Source organism: Hetaerina americana, unplaced genomic scaffold (genome assembly GCF_022747635.1).
Source record: "Hetaerina americana unplaced genomic scaffold, ioHetAmer1.1.p SCAF_62, whole genome shotgun sequence".
Classification (NCBI taxonomy): Eukaryota; Metazoa; Arthropoda; class Insecta; order Odonata; family Calopterygidae; genus Hetaerina; species Hetaerina americana.
The window spans coordinates 1,426,838-1,454,432 of NW_027287228.1; the positions used below are offsets into that span (position 1 = coordinate 1,426,838).

Genomic DNA, 27,595 nt, shown 5'->3' on the forward strand with positions numbered 1-27,595 from the left:
GTAATTCATCAAAATATTTATTATGATTCTACTCCCTGAAGCTCCTAGATTGCATCACCATTCCCTCTTTCATGTGCCCAAAAGTATGGCTTTTTCTTAGCGGGAGGTGCGCGAGGAGAAAATCGGAAACTCCTTTTTCAGTGCACGGGGGGGAAGAGACAGAGAGTGAGAGTGAATCTTAAAAAAGGGTCCAATTGGAAGCTTTTATTTGCTTTGGAAAACATAATGGATATTGGAGACCAAGATGCCGTGGATAAACTTTTGAAAGGTTAGTTCAAACAGTTTACACAAAATTATCATTTTACATTATCCTGATCCATCATGCGGGCAGTCTGCAAATACTCAGTGTAATAAATGCTTTCGTTCGATATACGTCCACCTTATTATATTCAACTTATAATTTTTCGCCGATGTTTTTGCATGAAATCAACCCACCTCTTTCGCGTAATATGTCCAGAGTCGCGTTTGCGCCAAACTATTTTATCATTGCGCTCCAAACATTACGCGTTATTTCAGATTGTAGGCAACTATTATTTCTGATGTAGGCGGAAATTGTAAAAGTAGAGTACACAATCTTAAAGCATAAAACTGAAATTAGAGGAAACTAATTAATATCGAATTGTTAATAATTCATTAATTACAATTGTTTCCATCTGACCTGCAGAAATTAATTTCAAAACCCTTTTGAGACCCTAATTTAATGTAATTTTGTCAATTATATGATAATTTTAAGCCTTCCTCGAAAACGTTTGAATAACTTTCGAGAAATTTGTAAATCTCACTTGGATATTTTCATAATTTTCTTAAGCATCCCGACAAGGAAAGAAACATTGCGGTTAATAGTAATTTCCTGTAGGAAATGGTTAGTTGTAGCATATCTCCAAATGATAAAGGTTTAGGATTTCGGCGGCCACAAAGAATAATATTTCTCATGTCAGAACACAGGCACGTCGCATCCATATTCTGTATCCAAACCCCAAACGGAATTGTAACGTTGAAATCTATGAGGAGAATCTTCCCGTCGTAATTCAACCACAGCTAGGTAGTAGAAGGGTCGTTCTGGAAGTGTCTTGAGATAACACCATCCGGTATCCGAAACCATTGATTACGAAATAACTATAAAAATTAATTATAAGTCCAAATGAACTTAGAATTCATTTTTTCGTGCTTTATAAAGAACTTCAGCAGATAAGGTTGCCTGCATTTGCACTTCGAAGTGGCTACAAATGCAGCCGGTGGAGCGCATGCGCTTAGAAGATTGTGGGCGTCACCCAAACCCTTTCCCTCCCCCCCCACAGTGGGGGGTAGTAGTTTTAAGGGGAGGCGACCGACAGCTAAGGTCATTTGCGCCAAAGGGGATGGACAGGACTACTACTACTACTACCCACAGTGGGATCCCCTAGAATGTCATTCTTCGTTTTCATTACTTGGAGTCACTTATTTCCTTGCTTACCACAATCACTGAGAGAGTTCCAAGATTTTTGCGAATATCGTAACATAAATGCCTTTCCAGAAAACTGTTAACCATATTAGGGCAATGTTTTCTGTTGGCTCGTATGGTTGGTATTCTTAATTAAATACTCTGAAATAAAAAATATTCATTATAGGAAGCATTTAATTAAATTTTATTTCCGTCATGCATTTAGGTTCGTCGCGAGATATATGACGAATTTTTTCTCCTTATCTTTTACAGCGGATATATTATCTCGCTCTCTCTTCTGGGGGAAGAGACCATTGCGTCCCCTGCTTTCAGCCACCCCTGCCTTACAATCGCCCAATGGTCCTAAAGGGTGATCCACATTAACGCAGCTGGGGGTGGGTTGGCGTGGAAGTATAAATGTAACCAATAGAATTCAATGCGCACAATTTCTTAAAAGATTTCTTTTTTGGAGGCGACATGAGCATGATTTTAGAAGACGACACGAAAAAATCACATTTAATTAAAGTTAGCGCGAGAACGTGGAAATTTTTATGCACACCCGTCAATATTGCGAATGCAGATTAATTTAAATCTAATCTGAGCTCCTCAGTGTGTGCTCATAAAAACTGGAACTCTGCGGTGTTCTCGGACAAGGGTTGTGTGGACGTGATTTCGTCCGTTCTTCACGGTCGTCTACTTAACGGGCATCAGGCGGTGTACACAATTCGCCTTTGTCGCCGACTTCTCAGGACTCCCCTTCCCCGTCTTTGTTGCTCCAAGTATTTTTTGAGAAATCGAGTGAAAAATTCTTGACCTCATCGTAACTGAATATTTGCAATAGTAGTTGTTATTGAGGAAGGCAACTGGCAGCTGAGGTCATTTGCACCATTAAGTATAGGTGAGCCATTGGTTAGAGTTAGGATGTGCAGGGAATGCAGGAAGGAGAGCGGCATTAACCTAAGAACAAAAATTAGCTCAAAGGGGTCAGACACAATTTAACGAGACCCATCTGACGGATAGTGTATCCATAAATGCCCCGCGATCCACCAAAAAGGTGCGTGGCAGGGGGTGCAAGCACCAGGTGGGAAGTTAGAGAGGAAATTTGGGAGAGGTAGGGAAAAATATTAATTGAAAAACAATCAAATAACGTGCAAATTTGTGCATACAAATGGTGGAGGAAGACTTAATTCAAAACAAAGATTAATTCACCTAATAGATTATTTATTTTTAATGCAAAAAAGGGAATAAAAATGAACCACAACCATATTTATATGACTGACCTCCACCATTAACAAGAAGGTCATGCAGAATTGAAAATTAAGACGGGGAAATTCTACTACTTCATGGGCATGCAACTGAAGTAATTTCCACATAGTACCCAAATGGGGGAATGGGATATATTTGGTCAATCTTGTAACCATCAGAATTCGAACCCATGTCTTCTGAGTGGGAAGGGGGGAGGGAATGAAGTTTCTTCGCTAATTGTTCCCATCCCTGTCCTCCTCCTAACTGCTTTTACACAGATGTTATTTCTTCCTGACATGTAATGAGGCCAAGGTGTGGGAATCCTCCTGGAACATCCACGTGGAACATAAGTGCAACTCAGTATGTTTCCATTTAATTTTGCTCATTAAATCCACTTGATTACTATATAGAATTTAGGAAATTTTCATGTGGGATTCACATCATTCTCAAACTAAAAAAAGATACCTTATTAACACATTGAGTCCTCTGTATTTCCTCAGGGATGTGCATGGTATGGTAATCAGTGTTCTGGCTTCTCACCCTCATTGCCTCAGTTAAAATCCTGGTGGTGAGAGAGGGGTGTCATGATCTCTACTTTTGTGCCATGCAGCAACCATTTCATTTGGAGTACATGAATGCTCTCTATTGGGTGGAATGTTAAATTGCAGGATCCCTCGAGGGCTTTCATCATAAGAGTTCCCGGGCTAATCCTGAGGACGGTTTTCTCTCCACTTTTCTTTTCCAATTCCCTGAGCATCTACCTGAACCCTTCCAAATCACCCTCCAATAAGTTGTTGTGTTCTAGTGCATTATACTTTCAAAATTTATTGTTTTAGACATGACATCAGAGTGATAGTTGGGATAAGTCTCAAATATTTAAAAGTGAAAATTTACATCTCATCTCAGGGGTTTTGGGAAACTTGGGTGTTTGTGGCAGCTTTAATGTCCCCAAGATAGGCATATAACCCATGGTCATCGGCAAAATTCATATTTCCGCTACATTTATGATGGCAACATGTGCCTACGAAGCATGTTCCTTAGACCATTTACTTTTGCTCCCTTCTAGAAGGAAAGTTGGTATATGGGATTGGTCTGTCTTAATACACAAAAGTGAATAAGTTGGTCATTTAAGAATGCATGTGTGATAATAGGTGATTAAGTTTATGGAGATGCAAGGCATTCAATCCATAAATGCCTTACGCTAATTTCTATTCCTCTCCCTGTTCTTAGCTGAAGTCTATAGGGCTACAAAATTTATTTTGGCAATTAATTCAGAGTTAAAATAGTCAGTATAGGTCTCATGCAAGCATCAAATGTTAATCTAGGCAACTGCCTAGAGTCATACAAAAGAGTGGAAACAATTAGGAATTTGATGAAGTTCTCTAAGGTCTTCCACTGGGTCAGGGTTTCCATATTGGCCAAGCTTCAACGCTTGCCTTGAACCCTGTCTTCAGGGCAGGGCTGACATTCATCTGCCCTGAGGGTAATGTTCAAGTAAGCGGCAAAATGTTGGCCATCATGGAACTCCTGATCTGGTGGAAGACCTAAGAAAACTTTATCATGCTGATACACTGGGAAAGCACCAGATCATAATCAGGGATTTCTTTCACGCTTGCAACAGGCAGACAATTTACTGTGTTAAATGAAGAATACAATGTATCTTTCCACTGTCTTATATTCACGTACAACCAGTTTCAATGCTCAAGCGTCATCATCAGGTACCTAATAAAAGACAACGGAAAGATACAATTTATTCTTCATTTAATTAAAATGAATTTCCACAAGGTTGAGCTGGGAACAATTGAATTTACCGTGTGATAGCATGGTTCCCACTTACAATAGCCATGGCACAATCCAGACTTCCCCATTCTAGCACTCACATCATTGTCACAAATGATGACACTATAAATTCCATTTACTTTTGTGAAGTGTTGTACAAGACACAACCACACCACATCCTTTAAACACAGGATTAGGACAGGACAGGATCGCTGAGAATTGAATATGTACATTTTTTGCGAGCCGGGTGAAAAGAACAAATTATGCAATAAATTAAGAATAATGAGAAACTTTAAATTTTCAGATTCATATTAATCACTAGGGGATAGATCAAATCAAATAATCATTAGAGGATAGAATTCCACATGCAAATGCTCTTAAAATGAACTTCAGCCAGACACAACAATTTTCTAGTGAAAAACAATTTAGCATCAGTTGCATAATTTTATTCTGCAGATGTGAAAACATTCCTGGAGTCCACAATCTCCGATGTTGAACTGAGCAAAGAAGCAGAAGATGCTCGTAATGATCTTCTCAAGCAGATACAAGACTGCCAGGCGAAAATGCTGCTCCTGCCACAGGAGTATGTTGATATGAGTGGCTGTATTCAGAGTACAGGTAAGCATGGACAAGAAGTAGAGACATACATTCTGAAGGTCAATAATGTGCAAAAACCCAAATCATGTATCCATCCTGCCATTTACTGAAACTGATCAATTATTATACTCTTTGTCATAAGAAGAAGCATGCCAAATCTATTCTAGTTAATGAAGTCTCTTTTTTAAGAGTTCTTATATTTACAGCACCTTTATTATTATTACTTTTTATTTGCCTAGAGATCACAATACAAAAATAACAGGTGTGGTGGTGTATATACATAAAATAAGGCATGTCAAAAAGGAGCAAGACACAGGCTCAATTAAGATACATAAAATAAGAAATGATGCTCATAGTTAAATAAATGTTTGGCACAAACCCATGAACATTGGCTGTAACATGCACATGCAATATTAATTCAGAAAAATTATTGATCACCAACATGAATCAGACCATGACCATTGCTAGAAACTAAAAGTATGAACTTACTGGTCGGGAATATTGTTGCGATATTCGTCAACCAAGTAGAACATATTGCGCTGTAGATATCTTTTTAATTTATGTCTGAATGCAGCAGTTCCCTTTGTATCCTTGATACTTTTGGGTAGTTTGTTATATAATCTGATGCCCATTTTATTGGGTCCTAATTACAATGCTTTAGCTCTTATATTCCCATGGCAGAGGTATCAGAGGCATTACATTTTCTAATTTCCCTGTCCTCAACATTTTCCTGACATTCTACAGACCTGCTCTAACCGGCATTCCCCCTTCACTATCAAATGTTTCCCTAAGGGAACACACGCGATTATGTCCTCTAACTGATCGTATATCCTATCAACCTCTCCTTCCTTATGGTTGCTCGGTGGCATGTATACCTGAATAATAACCAAGTTCGTCGGTTCTGCTTTTATCTGTATTAGTAATATTCTATCCATTACCTGCTCTATGTTGACTACGCTTCTTCCTACCTCTTTATTTAATATTATGGCAACCCCTCGTTGGCTCTCGTCCCTGCCGCTGTATATTATTCTATGATTATCACTCCAGTAATCCCCGCTATCCTTCCATCTCACCTTGCATAGACCTGAAATATCTATATTTCCTCTTTTGAAGAATTGCTTCCATTTTTTTTTTCAAATTCACCCACTGGCACCAAGATGATGATTCGTTCAGTGAATCAGAATCGCAGAGTGATATAGGCCAAGGTGAGACTGACAGCTGGACAGAACCAGTGGAATATGAGAATGAAGGTACGCTGTTTCCAGTGGAGAACATTGAATTAGCACAAGAAGACGTGGAGGAAAACCTAAACCTTACTGATGCTAATCCACCTTCTGCCTCCGAATTAGAGTAAGTTTTTTTTTACTAATAGAGGCCATAGATTGAGTAAAGCTATGCATGGAGTGGCATAGCATGCAAAAGTAGTGAATCCATTACAAATTTGGAAATTTACCAGAGAAAGAATTAAGAGAAACACCATGATAATTTTTTAGTTCATGCAGAGCTAATAATACTTCAAAAGAAAGTTTTCACAGCCAACCCACCGTTGTAATAAATATATGGTGGATTCACCCACAGATATAGTGCAAAATAATGAATGATAAATTCTTCACTTTTATATATGTCATGTTTCATGTACAAGTGCCTCAAGTACAAGCACTTTTATGCCCTGACGCAAATGTTGACCCAGCATTTTTTGAGACTCAGTGGCATTATGCCTTTTTATTTTTTTCAGCCGAACCTTGTATTTCAGATCAAGGTATGTTCATAATGAACCCTGATGCACTACTGTACTGCTCTGAGCCCTAACTAAACTTCATATAGTACATGTTGTAATATGATAAAATATCCGCAAACCTATATTTGTCCCATTGGTAAGGAGGTTGGGGTATCATCACGATGCCATTTTAGAAGGTCTGTGCAAGCAGGCAGACACTCTTGACTCTGCTCTTGGTCGACCATCAAGTTTTTTGGGGCGAGTTTAGTGCAGATCTTTTGCATCGCCAAATTTCAGTGATAATGATGTGTGAACTGTCATCTCAACAATGCCAATACGATCTGCGATAATATATACACTTAACCAACTTAGCACATCACGCACACATCAGGAAAATATTGTTACCAATAATTTTTATACACTCCTTGTGATTTCTTATATATTTATTTAAATTTTATCCTGGAATTTGGGAAGGAAATTTTCTGTTCAATGTTTGCAGTTCTTCAGGGGATGGAGGAGGCATGACCCCCATCTGCCTCCACTCCTGCTATTCAACTCCATCTTTCATTCATCTATGATTAAATCTTAAAATTACATTTAAAGAATAATAATTTGCCATTGAACTATGAACAGAATCACACGCACTTCAGAGATACAGCATGGAAAAAATAATTTTGGCAATCATTTGTATTTGATCACTTTGAGGAATTTTGTTTGCTAGGTAAAATACTGATCAGAGATAACTGTCACTGCATCCAACAAAAAATGAAATTTCACGTCACATTCAGGTTTTTGGAAAAGAAGTTTCATTGGAAGAATAAGCGAAATCTTATCCATTTCAGTTCAAGCTGCAGAAGAGAGAAATCACAATTGTGAGCATAAAAAGAATATCAAAATCAATGTGAAAAGCTAATAGATTACATGAAAATTGAGCTCATAACAGTTTCAGGTTTAACTTTTTGGAATTGCTTCATTGTGAGGGTAAAAAGAAACTTAACATTTCCACCAAAAGGATTTAATATTTCACGACCATGGTTTCAATGCTGCGCACCATCATCAGGTTACATACTTCAACATTTTTTCAACTTATATAGCCTGGCCCCAAGAGGGGAGTGAGGGAGTGGGGAGAGGAGAGGGGGTAAGGTAGGGGGAGCAAGGGGGAGGGAGGGGGTAAGTTGAGTCTAGGTGCAGCAGCACATTAGTGGTCTAGGGGAGGTGGTGGGTATGTATTAAAAGGTTACTGGCTCAAATTTGTGAAAGTTTATATTGATTAAAGGATCATTTAATGAAGAACACAATGTAACACTCCACCGTTCTTAAAAATAGCAGCAGGAAAAAAAAAAGGTCAAACCATTGTAGACAAACACCCCCCCTAATTAAATGTAGAACACAATGTGTTTGTTTGTTGTTTTTCCGCTGCTATTTCTAATAACGGTGGAGTGTTACATTGTGTTCTTCATTTATTGATCATTTAATCAATATAAACTTTGACAAATTTGAGCCAGTAACCTTCCAATACATAGCCTCCCCCTCCCCTAGACCACTAATATGCTGCTGCCCCTAGACTCAACTCACCCTCTCCCTTACTCCCCCCTACCGTACCCCCTCTCCTCTCCCTTACTCCCCCCTACCGTACCCCCTCTCCTCTCCCTTACTCCCCCCTACCGTACCCCCTCTCCTCTCCCTTACTCCCCCTACCTCAATCCCCTCTTGGAGCCAGACTATATAAGTTGAAAAAATGTTGATGTATGTTCCCTGATGATGGTGTGCAGCGTCAGAACTATGGTCGAGAAATATTAAATCTTTATTGTGGAAGTGTTGAGTTTCTTTTTACCCTGAAAATTGAGCTGTTTACTTGTGCTTATTTTACTTGAAGCATCACGCTGAATTTTAGAGCAATATCATTTGCAAGTTATTTACTATTTCCCTTCTTTGTTAATGGCAAGACTGATGACATTAATTTTACTTACTTCATCTTTAAGACCACAAGACATATGAAGTTTATATACACAGCTCACTCAGGGTGAGCTGGTCAACACTTGGTAGCCTATGGTCCATCTTAGATAAATTGAAGATGGTGGTACTCACTCGGAGGAGAGGCGTGAAAGAAGAGCATTTAGGAGGAGGAGAGGAGGGAGGTGAGGGGAGGCTCCCTCCCCTAACCTCACCACCCACGAATTGGCAATCTCGTTCATATCTGCTCAAGTAATTGCCCCTATTAATTCCCCTCTCCTCCATGGAGAGAAGATTGAACTAAACTTGACCGTGCCCAAGCTAATCAACAAACAGTCACTGCACAAACAGTGCCTACTCTACATTGTCTCGACATTAGTATCAGCATTGAGGATGGAAAACGACTTGTTTTCTGAAACATTGGCGTCATTGATGGAGGAACTGACCCGGTGGAAGACCAGAGTAGTCTTATCTACACATCATCAACCAGCTAAACGAAAACAAAGAAGACTACATATGCTGTGCGATAGACCAAATGGATGATAATTCAAGGTGTATCCCAAATGGAGACCTCAATATCTGTAGAAGTTGAGTTTTCTACTCATAATATTAGGAAAATTTGAAAAAATGTTAATGGGATAGTTTAAAAAAAAAATAAACCTCTGATTTTTATGTTTATAATTTTAGCATAGCAAACTCTTTATATTTCATTCTTACTTTGATTCAACTAGATACATAGGACAACAGTTGCACTATTCACATTCATGTGTACATATCTTACTTTCCCAAAATATGCATTTAATGCATATTGTCTCAGAGTTATAAGCTAATTAAACCTTGATGCAAATATGATTCCGCCCAGAATGCATTGATAATGTCTTCCTATCAAACTTAGATCAAAACGTAGCACCTATGTAATATACCTCCCCAAAATGAAGGAGGTACAGTAGTTTGTGAATTAGCACCAGGATTATTTCGCAATAAGTCCATGGAGAACTGAATATTTTGTGTCCACATGTGATATGCTTTCTTTTATTCTAAATTATAATGTTTGCAAGTGATGCATACTAAATACTTTTAAATAATCTTTTAGAGCCATGACAATCAAGTGTGGACCTCTGAAGAGAAAGGATCGTTTCATGTTCATCGAGCAGCTTAAAAATTTCTGGGCTGCTGTTTATGCCAATAAGCTATACTTTTATAGCAATCAACGGGACGCTAAGCCGCAGCACTGGATCAGTTTAAAGGAATACACTGCCAAATCAGCACCCAACGCCATAAGGGACTCAAAGAAAAAGGCATCATGCTTTGAAATCAGTTCTCCAGGAAATAAGACACTTCAGGTAATTAAATTTATGATAACTTGAAATTCACTGATATGAGTACTAAACAGTGCTCATTCCGAAAAAGGCCCAATTTCAAAATTCAGTCAATTGTTAAGTAATACATGCATATGTTGTCACAGTTAGTAAGTAGATATGTGTGTATGTATATGTGTGTATAATATATGCATATATGTATATATATGCATATATGTATATATATATATATATATATATATATATATATATATATATATATATATATATACCTGCATATATATATGAACCATAAACAGTAATCAAACCGAAGGTCGGTTTGGTAGGATACGGTAGAGTTCACCCAGTACTAAGCCCAACGGCGTGTGAAATTCAAACATCAGGGTAGGGGGGCCAGTTCCTTTCCCTGTGCCAGTTATGATTTCCCAGGAAGAACTGGTACCCGAAAAATCACTTTTTAGCTTGGGTGGAGCTGAAGGTGCCCAGAGTGCCTTGCCCGGGAATCGAACCCGGGACCCTCCGGTTAGCAGTCCAAAGCTCTAACCCCTGGACTACCATGACCCACATATATATATATATATATATATATATATATATATATATATATATATATATATATATATATATATATATATATATATATATATAGATATATATATATATATATATCAATTCCTTCATCTCCCAACTCAACGATTCCTCATCTCTGTCTTTCACCTCGACCATTTCATCCTCTCAGATTACCTTCCTCGATGTTAATATTACCCTCAGCAATAACAAATTCCTTACCTCTGTTCACACCAAACCCACTAATAAGCAGCAATACCTTCATTACAGCAGTTGTCACCCCTCCCATACCAAGCGCTCCCTCCCTTACTCCCTCTCTATCCGCGGTCACCGCATTTGCAACCATCCCGAATCCCTTAAGAAATGCCTTAACAACCTTCACCACTCCCTCCTCCAACGAGGATACCCTGATTCCCTCCTCCATAAAAAAAATACTTAAACATTCCTACACCCCCAAGCCTGCGTCAACCACAGACTCCCAGCCTCTCTCAATCTGTACTACCTACTTCCCAGGCATTCAGTCTCTCAAATTCATCCTCAAAGACCTATTCCCCATCCTCAAAAATCACAACACTTCCTCCAACCTTCTTCCCAAATGCCCCTCTGTCACCTTCAAACGGCCCGCCAACCTAGCAGATATCCTCAAATCCACCAGGCTGCTCTCAAAATCCCCTCACACCCCCAGAGCCATACCCACTCCATGTCATCGAGCAAGATGCAAAACCTGCCCTATTTTCACCACTCCACCCCACTCCATCCCACCATTTAACTCTCTCCAGCCCTTCCCCTATTCCTCTTGCACTTCCAAGAATGTAGTTTATCTTCTTACCTGTAAACTCTGCCCGTCACTTTACATAGGCCAATGTTCCACACCACTTAACATTAGGATTAATAACCACCGCGCCTCGTGCAATCCCTCCTCCCCGTCCGTGGGTCTCCCCATCCCTAAACATGCTTCCCATCGCAATACCCCTTTCAACCTGTGTTACAATGAAGAATGATCTGGTACTTTCCCGGCGAATAATGTTTTCCAAGATTATTCGGGTCTCCCACCGGGTCCACGTCCGTAGGGTTGCCGACGTTTCGATGGCCGAGTCGTCCAACGCGTGGAAACCCATTTTGAGGAACATCAAGCAAAACAAGAGGCGGAAAGCGTACGACCAATCAGACGTGACCTGACCTCCCGACCAAACTATATAAGGCAGCCAAATACCTGAGCACCGACATGCCCTGAAGACGATGGACGACTCGGCCATCGAAACGTCGGCAACCCTACGGACGTGGACCCGGTGGGAGACCCGAATAATCTTGGAAAACTGTGTTACAATGTTTCCGTCCTGGCCTCCCTTCCCACATCCGATAACCCTATACAATTAAAAACACTTGAAATGGCATTAATTTACATCTGTATGGCCTATCAGCATCCGGGCCTCAATGTTGTTCACTGATGGGAGTGGCCTAAAATTGTTACTTTGTGGAAGCCCACCCTCACCCCTCCTTCGCCTCCCGTTCTCCCCTTCTCCTGGCCCCCTTCCCATTCTCTCGCACCCCTCACCTCAACAACTCCAGCAGTCATTACTTCTATATCTTCAGAGGAAGACGGATTGTTTCCGTCGAAATATCATGAAATAACGTGTGAGTGTTCTTCTTTTTTTGTGTTTCTATATTGTGTGTTACTGTGTATTGTACTAGTCGGCACTTCCGTGTTACGTCTACGAAAGCATATATATATATATATATATATATAAATATATATATATATATATATATATATATATGTATGTATATATATATATACACATATATACATATATATATATATATATATATATATATATATATATATATATATATATATATATATCTATATATATATGTATATATATATACACACACATATATATATATATATATATATATATATATATATCTATGTATATATCTATATATATGTATATATATATATATATACATATATATATATATATATATATATATATATATATATATATATATATATATATATATATATATATATATAGATGGAAAGGGGAAATATAGATATTTTAGGTCTATGCGAGGTGAGATGGAAAGATAGCGGGGATTACTGGAGTGATGAGTATAGAATAATATACAGCGGCGGGGACGAGAGCCAACGAGGGGTTGCCATAGTATTAAATGAAGAGGTAGGAAGAAGCGTAGTCAACATAGAGCAGGTAACGGATAGAATACTACTAGTGGAGATAAAAGCAGAACCGACGAACTTAGTTATTATTCAGGTATACATGCCACCGAGCAACCATAAGGAAGAAGAGGTCGATAGGATATACGATCAGTTAGAGGACATGATCGCGTGTGTTCCTGCAGGGAAACATTTGATAGTGATGGGGGATTGGAATGCGACGGTAGGCAAAGGAAGAGATGGTGATGAGGTGGGGGACTACGGTTTAGGCACGAGGAATGACCGCGGGGAGAAAGCAGTTGAGTTCTGCAGGAGACAGGGGTTAGTCATCACCAACACTTGGTTTAGACACCACAAACGACGCAGGTATACATGGAAAATGCCAGGTGACTCAGGAAGATATCAGCTAGATAATATCCTGGTTAGACACAGGTTTAGGAACAGTGTGATAAATTCCCACAGCTTCCCGGGAGCGGATGCGGACTCAGACCACAATTTAGTTGTTATGAAATGTAGCGTACGTTTCAAAAAGATAAGGCAGGGGCGGCGAGTTAGAAAATGGAATGTAGAAGCATTAAATAGGTTGAAAAGGAAGGAATACAAACAGGCGGTAGAGAAAATCATGGAGGATGGTAAAGGGCTTAGTACTATCGAAGAAAAATGGGAAATGATCAAGAAAGGGTTGCCTAAAGCCGCAAAAGACACTATTGGAACCGTTAACGCTAAAAGGACTAGGAAACCATGGATCACGGATGAGATGATTACAAAGATGGATGAGCGGCAAAAATGGAAGAATATAAATACAGAATTAGGCAAAATGAAGTACAAAGAATTGAACAATAAATTGAGGTGGGCAACAAATAAGGCAAAAGACGCATGGTGGAAGACGCAGTGCGAGGATATGGAAAGTCTGCAGAGGAAGGGTGAAATCGGTGCGCTGTACAGCAAAGTTAAATCGTTATCGGGAAGTAAGAAAGGAAGAGCTATGCTAACAGTTAGAGATAAGGCGGGTAAGGTAATAGTTGACGCAGGAAAGATCCAAGAGAGATGGAAGGAGTATATAGAAGAACTGTATGGTAAAGAACTCAGACCAACAAAGTTAAACATTGAAAAAGAAAATGACGTAGAGGAGGACAGCTTAGGTCCAGGCATACTAGACAATGAGATAGAAAGGGCATTAAGGGAGATGAAACTAAATAAGGCCGTGGGGGTAGATAAAATTCCTGTGGAACTTTTAAAATGCTTAGGAAAATGTGGGAGGAAGAGGCTATATGGGCTGATCCGTAGCATTTATGAGGAGGGAATCTGGCCGGAAGACTTTGTGAGATCAGTTTTAGTTCCGATTCCGTAAAAGGTAAAGGCCACGTCATGTGAGAACTATAGGACAATTAGTTTGATATCCCACGCAGCTAAAGTTGTTCTCAGGATCATAAAAAAAGGATACAGTAGGGCAAATGATTACTTAGGGGATGATCAGTTAAGGTTTAGGAAGGGGAGAGGTACGCGTGATGCCATTGCAGTAATGAGATTATTAATCGAGAGGAATATAGAACACAACCAGGAGGTATTTGCCTGTTTTGTAGATTTCGAAAAAGCGTTTGATAGAGTGAATTGGGAAAAACTAATGAGTATATTGCAGAAAATAGGAATAGATTGGAGGGAAAGGAGGCTAATCCGCAACCTGTACATGTCTCAGACTGCTCAGGTGTGGGTGGGAAACGGGGAGTCAGGATGGGCAGTGTTAGGAAGGGGTGTAAGGCAGGGTTGCCCATTATCACCGTTGCTGTTCAACCTGTATGCAGAGGAAATGATCAAAGAGGCATGGGAAGAACTCGAGGTAGGAATGAAAGTGGGCGGGGAATTCATAAAATCAGTTAGGTTTGCTGATGACCAAGCCTTAGTTTGTCAGTCAGCCAAGGGGCTGCAAGCATTGCTGAGTGAATTGGAAATTCAGTGCGACAGGTATGGGATGAGAATCAATATTAATAAAACAAAGGTTATGCGATTTTCTAGAAAGAAAAAGGCCAAGCTTAACATTAAAATAGGAGGGCAAAAACTAGAGCAGGTAGAACAGTTTACGTATCTCGGTAGTGTTTTGGACCAACACGGTCAAAGTAGTAGGGACGTAAGGAGAAGAATTGCGCTAGGCAAAGAGGCTTTCACAAGGAGGAGGGAGTTGATGACGGGGACTCTGAGTAAGGATGTTAAGAAAAGACTCGAAAAAACTTTGATATGGAGCGTAGCTATGTACAGCGCGGAAACGTGGTCATTGAAGCAGGAGGATAGACGTAGACTGGAGGCTTTTGAAATGTGGGTGTGGAGAAGAATGGAGAAGGTGAAATGGACAGAGAAGAAAACAAATGAGGAAGTACTTGGTATAGTGGGCGAAGAGAGGGGTTTGTTGGGAGCAATCCTATGGAGGCAGGAAAAGTGGATGAAGGGGGTGTTGACCGACAGTGGGATGTTGAAGACTGTGATAGAGGGTAGAATGTTGGGCAAAAGAGGAAAGGGAAGGAACAGGATAGGGATGTTGGACGGGATGAAGGGAGGAAGAAAATACTCAGAGATGAAGAGGGACCTGATATAGAGTAGGATGATGGATTTTGTGTTTTGTTAGGAGTAATAAAATATTTGTTTGGTAGTTGTGTCCATCCGAAAACCTACCTTAACCGGTAGATTACCTTAAAAAAAAAAAATATATATATATATATATATATATATATATATATATATATATATATATATATATATATATATATATATATATATATATATATATATATATATATATATATATATATATATATATATATATATATATATTTATCGCCTTGTCCATTTCTCCTTTGCTGGGTGAAACGGCTCCCTAATGCCATCTCCTGGCCAAAGAATCGGGGCACTTGGTTGCATAAACCCCCCAAAGATGAGTTTAGTGTAAATTACATTTCCTCGAGTGGTTAGACCATCGGCCTTGCAAGTCAAAAGATACCGTGTTCAAGTCCCGACCTAGGAAATATTTTTCCACTTATGATCTGCTCAATTCCGCCTTCCCCACCTCTACTGTGTTCGTCCTTTCTATGCGTTCCCATCCCTTTTCCTGATATCTATTCCCATGTGAATGAATATCATAATTCTTCTATGACCATGTTTTCACACCATCCCAAGGAAAGAGACAGAGAGAGATGATGAACATTTTGATGAGCACTTCCATCATCTCCCCTTGGCAACCATACTCATCCATTTCACCAACCTCCTTTGTGTAGTCTCTTACACTCTAATTTCTCTGGGCCCTGGACGTTGGCCACATTTTCTTCTAACCTTGGGATCCCACCACCAAATCTTCTTTCCTATGTTTCATGTCCACTTAAGTGTTCCTGCTAAAGCAACCTTTTCACCTTGAATGTTGGAGAATGACAAGAAATTAGATAATGACCATTATGAGTACCATAATGGTCATTAACTAATTTCTCATCCTTCTCCACTATCACATTTTACAAGTATTTACCATCTACATCCATTGTCTTGCTGAAACGACCATGTTCCCATTCCATGCCTGCTACTTTCAGAAGATCCTTCAACTCATTTCATACAAAATTTGTTTCAAAGTGATGTGGGAACCATGAGCAACAAGAATTTGAAATGAAGAGTTTTAAAAAGATGAATTGTCCTAGACGTGAAATGATGATGGTTTTATTTTCATTTCAGTTCATTGCAAGGACACCAAAAGATATGCAGCAGTGGATAGCAGCCATAAATCATCCCGAGGAGTCATCTGACCTTCAGAGAAATTCAGAATGCAAGTCTTTATCTGAGGAGCCAAACAGTTGTGCATATGAGGACGTGGGCTTGGTTTTCCCCAACTCTCTCGAGGGCGCCACGAATGGAAAGGAGTCAATGCGTCCCACGGGTGGGGAAGATGATGCCATATACAATGACATCGACACCGCCTTCCAACTAGATTCCAAAGACTTTCAAGACATATACGATGACACTGATACAACCAAAAAGTATGAGGAGCCAATTTATGATGATGTCGAAACACTGAGAAATGTAAATATTAAAAAATAACAAGCATTAGTTTGTAATTACTGAAAGAGACTATCAGAGCTTATTTTGATCCCTCATCCCATGTAAAATTGAATCGAATGCTACCCATTGAAAATCAATCAGAGTGGGATATATTTAATAGTTAATTGGAAATATTTTGAATTTAGATGATCATCCAGATAAACCAGTATGATATATAACCCATTTAACCCTCTTGGTGTGGTGGGGATTCCAGGGGTACTAGTGAGAAGTGCAAAGGGTAATTTAAGAAAATGTATCACCTTAGGAAAAAAAAACATTATGAAGTTATTTGTTTAGATATCCATATGCAGTTTTTTTATTTTAAAATAAAATATTTTAGTTAATAATGATGTTATACATTTACATCATCTGAAAAATAAATGTAATTATTACAGTATTATAAATTTGAAAAATATTTGTTTAGCAATAATATTTCGATTTTTAGACGCAATACTAATATTTTTTTGAAACATTTTTCAATAAAACTACCACATTTATATATAAGAAAGAATCAAAAAGACATGTAGAAAAAATTATAAATAAATAAAGAAAAACCAGTGAATTGCAAATATTTTTGTCAGCCTCTGCATAGTTCGATTTTGTTGAAAAGGCAGATCTCACTGAGTGAAATTGGGACTCTTCCCCTTATCATCGGGCAGTTCATCTAGCACCTATGGTTAACCAAACAAATGCTGTGCACACCTTTTTTGCACTTTATGCACACGTATGTGCGGGACCTTTTTCTCTTTTGGCCATGTTTTCCAATACAAAAACCACACAATTTTTTTCTTTTCTCCCCGGTAGTTGCTGCAGTCCAGCTCTTGATCCATGTGCACTAGGAGATGAGTCACTCTCTGTCTGTCTTTCCGAGCCATTCCTGCTCAAGAGACTCTACGGTACATGATGTATATTGAAGTCTTGTCATTTTTCTAATGGGATTATTTTCTTTGTATATTATATAGGAATTGAGAACCATACGAGCAATTACACAAAAGACAACTTTCTTCCAATACTTTACGGTACGCCTTTCATCCAAGTATGAATACACCATCATATCAGATGCATCAATCCCTCCCATGTAACTATTATATAAATTTATTATTTGTGGCCTCACCATTTCTTTGATTTTACCATGCTTCTTCTTACTTAGATGAGTGCTTTGCGCTGTAGCTTTTGTGGAAAGCAGCAGAACAGGATTTTTTTGGGATTTTTTTCCCTTTGCCCTAGAAAAAGAATTTCACCACTTCTATAACATTTTCTTTCCCCTACGCTAAACATTTCTTTCAATTCTTTGGGGATGTTCTTTCTATTCCTTCTCAATGTTCCTGTCAAAAACGTTTGTTTTTTATACAACTCACGTGCCAGATCAACACTAGAAAAAAAGTTGTCCACAACAGCATGGTACCCTTTCATTTAATAATTACATACAGTCAAAAGATTTTTTAAAACCACAAAACTTAGTCCATGCTCCTGCAAGTCTTCCTTATTCTTCGCGCCACGATAGCAGTCGAAGGCCAGGCAGTAGTTCACTACAGTATCGCAGAGCATCCAACATTTTATGCCCCATTTGTAGTGATGTTTATTTGATAGATATTGAGGTAACTGTGAATGGCTTTTAGTGCCAACTAATGTTTCGTCCATGCTAAGGTGTTCACGGGGTGTATAATGATGCCGAAATAGGCGATTAGCATGATCAACAATGGGCTGAAATTTATCACAAGGGTCATACTTTTCATTGCCTGGTGGGAAAAGTTTGGAATTATCTATGAGATGGAAGAACCTCAGAAGTAATTGAAGACGATCTCTAGTCATCATTTTACTGAACCACGGTATGGTGCGAGAATTTTTCGCCTAGTAAGAAAATATGGTTGGCCTTTTTGTTATTCCCATTTCTGGTAAAATTGCAAGGAATGCTTTCATCTCGGTCACTGTCACTTCCCGCCACTGCCTAACTCTTGATCTTTGTGACTATGTTTCTTGGGCGGCTAGGAACTGTACTGCAAACCTGTTGGTTTCCTGTGTAAATAGATTCCATAGCATGGGGGTAAATGGGGGAAATATGCCTGGGGTCAGCAGTAGATGATGGCGCATGCTTGGGACCCCGGTACGTCTGCATAACTGAAGGCGTTAGTACTCCAAGTGTCACCCCCTTCAGAGATAACTTGGAACTCTGGTGATGGAATTGCATTGGTCACAACACAGTTCCTTTCATCTTCATCACTTTCTTCGATAACTCTTGGCTTCTTCCTCTGAATCACAATGTCGAAGTCACCAGAGTCAGAGTTCACTTCATCATTCTCACTCTCTTCATCTTCCTCCGAGTAATCGTAGTCACTGATTGATAACAAGTAGTTAACCAATTCTTCATCTACCTTATCTTTCGAAGTCTTTTTAGTTGCCATTTCAATCAACCAAAATGAACAGAAAAGTGAAAAAATATGTAAATGCTTGAAATCACGTTTGATTCAATCTCACTCTCCCAAGGAAAAAACCACACTGAACTTCCTCAGCCAAGAGAGAAGAGACTGCGGCAATGTGCTTACAATCTTAAGGTAGAAGAAAACGAAGTTCTAACTCACAGAGAACTGCTGACAATGTAATCAAATACACAGGGCGCAAATGATTAGATAGGATGGACGGCAAGAGAAACCAAAATGATTACAAAGCAGTGCTCTCATTTCCATCGTATCAACAAAATCTGAATAAGCAGTTATATATCAACACCATAACACATTCAAGATATCACAGATGAAAACAGATTAGTAGCCTTCCAGTGGCTTTTCATAGTGAAAGACCACTCAGTAAAAAAAACGAGCAGACAATTAGGCTGAGCTTCCTGACATGTACAAAACTGAACGTAAAATTATAGTAAGAATTATACTTTTTGAAAAGCATTTAAAATTGCTAATAAAAAATTTAAAAATGTGTTATATAATTGTATGGAATTCACCCTATCGATAGGACAAAAACCATAAATTATTAAAGAAAAAACCATAAGTTACAGTGATTTAAACAATAGCCTACGCAAGAGCCGATATATAGGCCCGCCGCACTTAGAGGGTTAAGGATGCGCTTTAGACAAATGGCTGATTCCTGCACTATGTATGTTAAAAGTATGATGGGACTTTAAACATGAGTTGACAAAAATTTATTTCTTCAAACTTGTAAAATAGTCCAAAGAAACTGCGGGAGATGCCGCAACAGTGACTTTTAACGGAGTCATCCGCTAATGTGAATTTCAATGCAACAATTTAAGAGTGTAAAAAAATCATTCGCCTTGACTGGGATTTGAACCCAGATCCCTCAATATTGAGGGATCTGGGTTCGAATCCCAGTCAAGGCGAATGATTTTTACACTCTGAAATTGTTGCCTTGTAAAATAGTCTTAAGTTCCAAGAAACTGTGGGAGATATCGCAAAAGTAACTTTTAACAGAGTTATCTCCTAAATATGCATTGCAGTGCAACAATTTTAGAGTGTAAAAAGAATTCATATTGATCAGGGACCCCGTCAAGGCGAATGATTTTTACATTCTGATATTGTTGTATGGTAGTTTTAAGTTGTTTGCTGACTCCTTAGATACAAAATAGATGCAACAAATTCTGCACATAAAAATCGGTCGCCTTGACAGGGATTCAAACCCAGATCCCTCAGCGTCCAACTGAGTGCTTTAGCCAGTTAAGCTATCGAGGCGTTCTCTTAAAGTCTGATCTTCAAAATTTCATACAATATTCCTTTTCATTGGAGGTCTGTTGTCTCCTTTGTCATGAAAGAGATCTTTGATTATGTATTTAGGTTTCAAGGGCACTGATAGTATACTATCTCGTGTGAATAAAAATTTTCCCTTCTGAATGGAATAGCATTAAAGAAATTATGAAACTCTCATGCTTGAATCAGCTGTGGCAGGATTGTGAATTTGCAGGAGCCAATTGGATAACAGATTGGGTTTTTTGCACTTCTTACTGGGGGGCTAACTACAGCAGTTTTTAGGTCTATGCAACTTCCCTGCTGGATTTATCTAAATCTTTGAAAATAACTTGAGCACTTTTTTATGACACTTTCCGTCTTTCCATTGGTCAAGCTCAAGGAGCCATTTCAACTAGAATCTGTCTCATATCTTCATTTCTCACATTGCTCCTACTTGTTTGCAGATAGACCACAAATGTTGCCTCCCTCAATGTCTGTCTAATGCCATATTTCCCAATCGATGATGATGAAGATTGGGTGTCAAGGGGATGTTACTGAGAGGGGTTGTGACCATTCCAGTCCTGTTTTGCAAGAATATTTTTTCCGCTTAGAGAGATTAGGCATCTTTGTAATCTGCTCTTTTTTAAATGACCGTGAACAATTTTTAAGGGAGGAGCAAAAAGAATGAATGATGTTTAGAAGTCCCTCATATACCATGATGTCGTGAGTTTGAAGAGAGAAAAGGATTATATTATATATATATATATATATATATATATCTATATATATATATATAATTATTATTATTAGGTAATCTACCGGTTAAGGTGGGTTTTTGGATGAACACAGCAATCAATTAAATATTTTGTGACTCCAAACAAAACACAAAATCCAGCATCCTATCCCCCTCTATTACAGTCTTCAACATTCCACTGCCGGTCAATACCCCCTTCATCCACTTTTCCTGCCTCCATAGGATTTTTCCCAAAAACCCTCTCTTTGCCCACCATACCAAGTACTTCCTCATTTGTTTTCTTCTCTGTCCATTTCACCTTCTCCATTCTTCTCCACACCCACATTTAAAAAGCCTCCAGTCTACGTCTATCCTCCTGCTTCAATGACCACATTTCCGTGCCGTACATAGCTACACTCCATATCAAAGTTTTTACGAGTCTTTTCTTAACATCCTTACTCAACGTCCCTGTCATCAACTCCCTCCTCCTTGTTCAAGCCTCTTTGCCTAGCGCAATTCTTCTCCTTACGTCCCAACTACTTTGACCGTGTTGGTCCAAAACACTACCGAGATACGTAAACTGTTCTACCTGCTCTAGTTTTTGCCCTCCTATTTTAATGCTAAGCTTAGCCTTTTTCTTTCTAGAAAATCGCATAACCTTTGTTTTATTAATACTGATTCTCATCCCATACCTGTTGCACTGAATTTCCAATTAACCCAGCCATGCTTGCAACCCCTTGGCTGACTGACAAATTAAAGTTTGGTCATCAGGAAACCTAACTGATTTCACGAATTCCCCGCCCACTTGCATTCCTACCCCCAGTTCATCCCATGCCTCCTTAATCATTTCCTCTGCTTACAGGTTGAACGGCAATGGCAATAATGGGCAACCCTGCCTTAAACCTCTTCCTAATACTGCCCATCTTGACTCCCAGTTTCCCACTCGCACCTGAGCAGTCTGACACAGGTAAAGGTTGCGGATCAGCCTCCTGTCCCTCCAATCTATTCCTAGTATCTAAAATATACTCACTATTTTTTCCTTATTCACTCTGTCAAATGCTTTTTCAAAATCTACGGAACAGGCAAATACCTCCTGGTTGTGTTCTATATTCCTCTTGATTAATAATCTCATTACTGCAATGGCATCACGCGTACCTCTCCCCTTCCTAAACCCAAACTGATCATCCCCTAAGTAATCATTTGCCCTGCCCTCTATCCTTTTATTTATGATTCTGAGAACAACTTTAGCTGCGTGGGATATCAAACTTATCGTCCTGTAGTCCTCACATGATGTAGCCTTTACCTTTTTCGGTATAGGAACTAAAACTGATCTCACAAAGGCTTCCGGCCAAATTCCTTCCTCATAAATACTATGAATCAACCCATAGAGCATCTTCCTCCCACATTTCCTAAACCTTTCAATAGTTCCACAGGAATGTTATCCACCCCCACGGCCTTATTCAGTTTCATCTCTCTTTATGCCCTTTCTATCTCATCGTCCAGTATGCCTGAACCTAAGCTATCTTCCTCTATGTCATATTCTTTTTTAATGTCTAACTTTGTTGGTCTAAGTTCCTTAATATAGAGTTCTTCTGTATATTCCTTCCATCTCTCTTGGATCTTTCCTGCATCAACTATTACCTTACCCGCCTTATCTCTCACTGTTAGCATAGATCTCCCTTTCTTACTTCCCGTTAGAGATTTAACCTTGCTGTACAGCTCACCAATTTCACCCTTAACTATGTATTTAAATTTTTCCATTTTCTCAGCTCATCCATTTTTGTAATCATCTCATCCGTGATCCATGGTTTCCTAGTCCTTTTCGCATTAACGGTTCCAATGGTGTCTTTTGTGGCTTTCCATAAACCTTTCTTGATTCTTTCCCTTTTTTTTCGATAGTACTTAGCTCATTACCATCCTCCATGATCGTATATATATTTCCACCCCCAAGACCTCCTCCAAGATTTCTATCCTCAGCCCTAACTCAGATACTTGGAGCATTGAGGCAAATATTTTGTGAAAAGCTATGATGAGGTGTAGCCTTTCCACAACCCAGATTTATCCGGGGTGATGTATGAGGGCATCCATGGCTTCACCCAAGTCGTTTGATTGTTTGAGTGCCTGCACTTTCTGGGAAACCACAAATGGGACAGGGAAAGATGCTGCTCACAACACGGGAAGGCCCAGAAGTACCCGGCCTGACTTAGAGATAGCAGTAGTTTCAATTGTTCCTGGCTCAACCTTGTGGAAATTCATTTTAATGAAATTAAGAATGCAAAGTAACTTTCCACTGTCCTTTATTCACGTACAACCGGTTTCAACGCTCAAGCGTCATCATCAGGTACAAAATAAATCAGTCGCAGTTCACTTATATACCAATCATGAGGGAGAGGAGGGGTGGGTGAGAGAGGGGGGAGAGAAGGAGGGGAAAGAAAATAGAGTTGCGATTGGCATTGATGGGGAGGGGGTAGAGGGGTGTTAAGTGTCAGGACAGGTGCTTCGTTGGTTTAGAGTGGGGTTGGGTGGGGTGGGGGGTTTGTCTGGTCTATCTGTGGTACTTCCAGGATTGGGGAGAGGTATTCAAACAATAAATCATGAACCACATGACCCGTTTTTAAGTTCTTTCTGATAAGTTAACTTGTGGGGACTGTGGTGCTATAAGGTGGGTCAAGGGGTCAAGGGGTCCCTAGGTCAAACGGGGAGGTCATTAAAGACACGGGCGGAGGAACATAAATGCTGTTTTAGAGCTTGTGACCTCAAACAATCACACTTCGCCAAACATCTATAGGGAGAAAACCATTGGAGTGATTTCAACCCAGAACTGTTACACAAGAGTGAAAAAGGAATGAGGATGGACAAGTGGGAAGAACTTGAAATCAGAAAGAACTTAAAAACGGGTCATGTGGTTAATGATTTATTGTTTGAATATGTCTCCCCAATCCTGGAAGTACCCCTTTCCCTCACAGATAGACCTGACAAACCTCCCCACCCTACCCAACCCCACTCTAAACCAACAAAGCACCTGTCCTGACACTTAACACCCCTCTACCCCCTCCCCATCAATGCCAATCGCAACTCTATTTTCTTTCCCCTCCTTCTCTCCCCCCCTCTCTCACCCACCCCTCCTCTCCCTCATGATTGGTATATAAGTGAACTGCGACTGATTTATTTTGTACCTGATGATGACGCTTGAGCGTTGAAACCGTTTGTACGCTAATAAAGGACAGTGGAAAGTTACTTTGTATTCTTAATTTCATTAATAACAGTAGTTGTTTGACAAATATCACTGTATTAGGAAGTACACAATCTATCAAGCACATGTTTCAAGTTTTAAGACATTGTTTAGTATTTGTTTGGCAGGCATCAATAGTGAACGTTTTCAGTGAAAATTGGTCATCGCTATGGGATGCAATACTTTTGTTTGAAAGGCCTTAGCCCAACCAATGTATAAGCTGAAGTGGATTCTCCTCTGGGTGAGTCTGCTCCTTTGTTTAGAACGGTGAAATATTGGGTAGCAAAGTTTAAACGAGGCCATACAATGCACCAGCTCACAAATCCGTTATTGCAATGGCCAAAATTCATGAAAGTTAAGTTTGAATTGCTACCTCATGCCTCACCCTATTTGTCAGATTTAGCCCTCTCAGATTATTTCCTGTTCGCAAACTTGGAAAAATGGCTCGGAAGTCAAAGATTTCCCAATCGTGAAGGAGTGATGTCGGCTTTAGTTAATGGCTATTTTGAGGAGCAAGACAGTTATTATTATAAAAAGGGCATTTAACTTATTGAACATTGCTGGGAAAAGTGTATAGAGCTGAAAGGAGATTATGTTGAAAAATAAATAAATTTTTTCCAAAGTTTTATTTGTTTTCTTTGTTGAGTCGGGTACTTCTGGGATTACCCTTGTACAATACTGTGTAAATTTCACCCACTGCTGACCTTACGCACCAACTACGCAATTAAAGATTCTCCATATTAACATTCAGTGTTTGCGCAATAAACTGATTGACCTTGAAGTATTTACGAGTGAACATAACCCTGATGTGATTTGTGTAAATGAGCACTGGCTTCAGAAGGGGGAACTGCTTTTGTTCCGACTTACTGGTTACGTTCTCGCCGATGCTTTTTGCCGAGCAACAAGTAAAAATGGTGGTGTATTAATCCTAGTGTCTGCGAGACTGACATATTCCTCAGTGCCACTTATCCAGTTCTCCAATCCCCTTAATGAAGATCACCTGTTCGAGTCCAGTCTGTCTCGTATCAAAGGAAACAACCGTGATTATATAATTGTTACGATTTATCATTCTCCAGCCAGTGATTTTGACGTGTTCCTTTCTAAATTTTATACATTGTTGGAATTAATCCATAAGTCTATTCCTAACCCGTTGCTGATTATAACTGGCGACTTCAACTGCAGCCTACTAGAAAGCTCTAAAGCTAAATATGATCTGTTTGACATTCTGTCTTCCTTTGGCCTTTCTGTTACTAATATGGTAGCCACTAGAGTTTGCAGAACTACTTCTACTCTTCTAGATGTAGTTCTTACAAATTCCAGTGCAGAGTTATCTGAAACCGTAACAATCGAGTCTCATATTTCTGACCATTTTCCTCTTCTAGCCACTTTCACCTTCAGTGATAATAGTAACAGCAAGACCATTTTCAGAAGAAAATTTTCCGATGAGAATATTTCTAACTTCTTTGAGCGGCTAAGCTCCCATGACTGGTCGAATGTTTACAGCGATTACTGTTTTGACGACAACTTTCTTTAATTCTATTCTACTTACCTTGAATACTTCAATTTTTGTTTTCCCATTGGGCCAATTAGGTTCAAAACCTCAGTTTTATATCATAATAAGAAACCCTGGGTTACCGATGAAATTCGTAATCTTGCAAGGTACATGAAAGATTTAGCAGCATATTTTAGAAATAAAACTGACTCCTTCAGTCAACACAAATACTCCACTATGAAAAAGGAATACAGGACTATTCTTTACAATGCCAAACGATCATATAACAATTCTCGAATTACTAATGCCTCTAACAAATCTAGGGAAGCCTGGAAAATAATTAATGAATCCAAATCTATCTCAAATGTCAACTCTGATATTGTACTTCGTAATACTTCTGGAAAGCTCAATCAAAATACTATACAGATGGCATCCTCCCTCAATGAACATTACCTATCTCAGATAACTCCTACAAATCAGTGTAACAGTGGCAAATATCCCCTTATTTCCAACTCTTGTAACTCGCTATTCTTATATCCCTGTTCGGAACATGAATTAACTAAGGCAATGTCCAAAATTAGTAATAAATACTCTGCAGGTCTTGATGGAATACCAGCCACTATTTTTAAGAAATCTTACGAGGCAATTAAGCATCCATTATTATTTTTAATTAACAAATCTCTAAAGGTAGGGAAATTCCCTGCCACCTTGAAAGTAGCGAAAGTCTTGCCCCTTTACAAGGGCAAAGGACCTAAAGACGATATGAATTCTTATCGGCCCATTTCATTGCTCAACCAATTCGGTAAAATATTTGAATTAATTTTTTACAATCGCTTAATATTATTTCTGGAATCCCATAACTTACTTTCTCCCAACCAACATGGTTTCAGGAAACTCAGGTCTACATCCACAGCTATATATCAAGCAGTTAACAAAATAACTTCTGATCTTGACAATAGATCTGAATCTCTTGCCTTATTTTTCGATTTTTCGAAGGCGTTTGATGCTGTCAATCACAACCTCTTACTTCGAAAAATTGAATGCCTGGGAATAAGAGGGACTTCCCTAGACTGGGTTAGATCCTATCTCCTGGACAGAAAACAATGTGTAGCCTTAAGTAAACAAGGAAGAGAGTTCCTTTCTCCAGTAAAAAGTGTTCTATGTGGTGTACCCCAGGGATCTGTCCTGGGCCCAATCTTGTTCCTTATGTACGTAAATGATCTACCAACATTACTGAACTCTGTACCAGGCGTGCTGCCTGTCGTCTATGCTGATGACACAAATGTCCTCGTGTCTGCCTCCTCTGTAGACACACTAATATTAACCTCTGTTTCCGTTACCCAGCTGTTACATGAGTGGTGTCTCCTCAATTCCCTCCTCCTCAATGTTAGTAAATCTTCTTTAATTTACTTTGCTAATAAGAATAAATCAGCTGCTTGCATAACTGTAAATATTGATAACGAACTTATTGTACAAAAAAGTAAATCATGTTTTCTAGGCATCTCTATTGACAGTCGTCTGTCTTGGGATGACCATATTCTCAAACTTCGTAAGTTGAGTTCACTCTGTCATCTTATCAGATTCATTAGGCATACCGTCAATACT

General features: G+C 39.1%; 1 protein-coding gene across 2 annotated transcripts; it reads left to right on the top strand.

The window, feature by feature from the left end:
• Nucleotides 1-154: 154 nt before the first annotated feature.
• On the top strand, nt 155-17,107 carry LOC139695712 (src kinase-associated phosphoprotein 2-A-like). 2 transcript variants are annotated; one of them, XM_071594498.1, is made up of 5 exons: nt 155-268; nt 4,901-5,062; nt 6,199-6,391; nt 9,805-10,054; nt 16,485-17,107. In XM_071594498.1, exons 1-5 carry the CDS (start codon nt 226-228, stop codon nt 16,845-16,847), a joined length of 1,011 nt encoding a protein of 336 aa, XP_071450599.1. In that variant the 5' UTR covers nt 155-225; the 3' UTR covers nt 16,848-17,107. The 2 variants fall into 2 exon arrangements, with proteins under 2 accessions (XP_071450599.1, XP_071450600.1); XM_071594499.1 differs by lacking the exon at nt 155-268 and adding an exon at nt 1,838-3,025.
• The last annotated feature ends 10,488 nt before the right edge of the window (nt 17,108-27,595 follow it).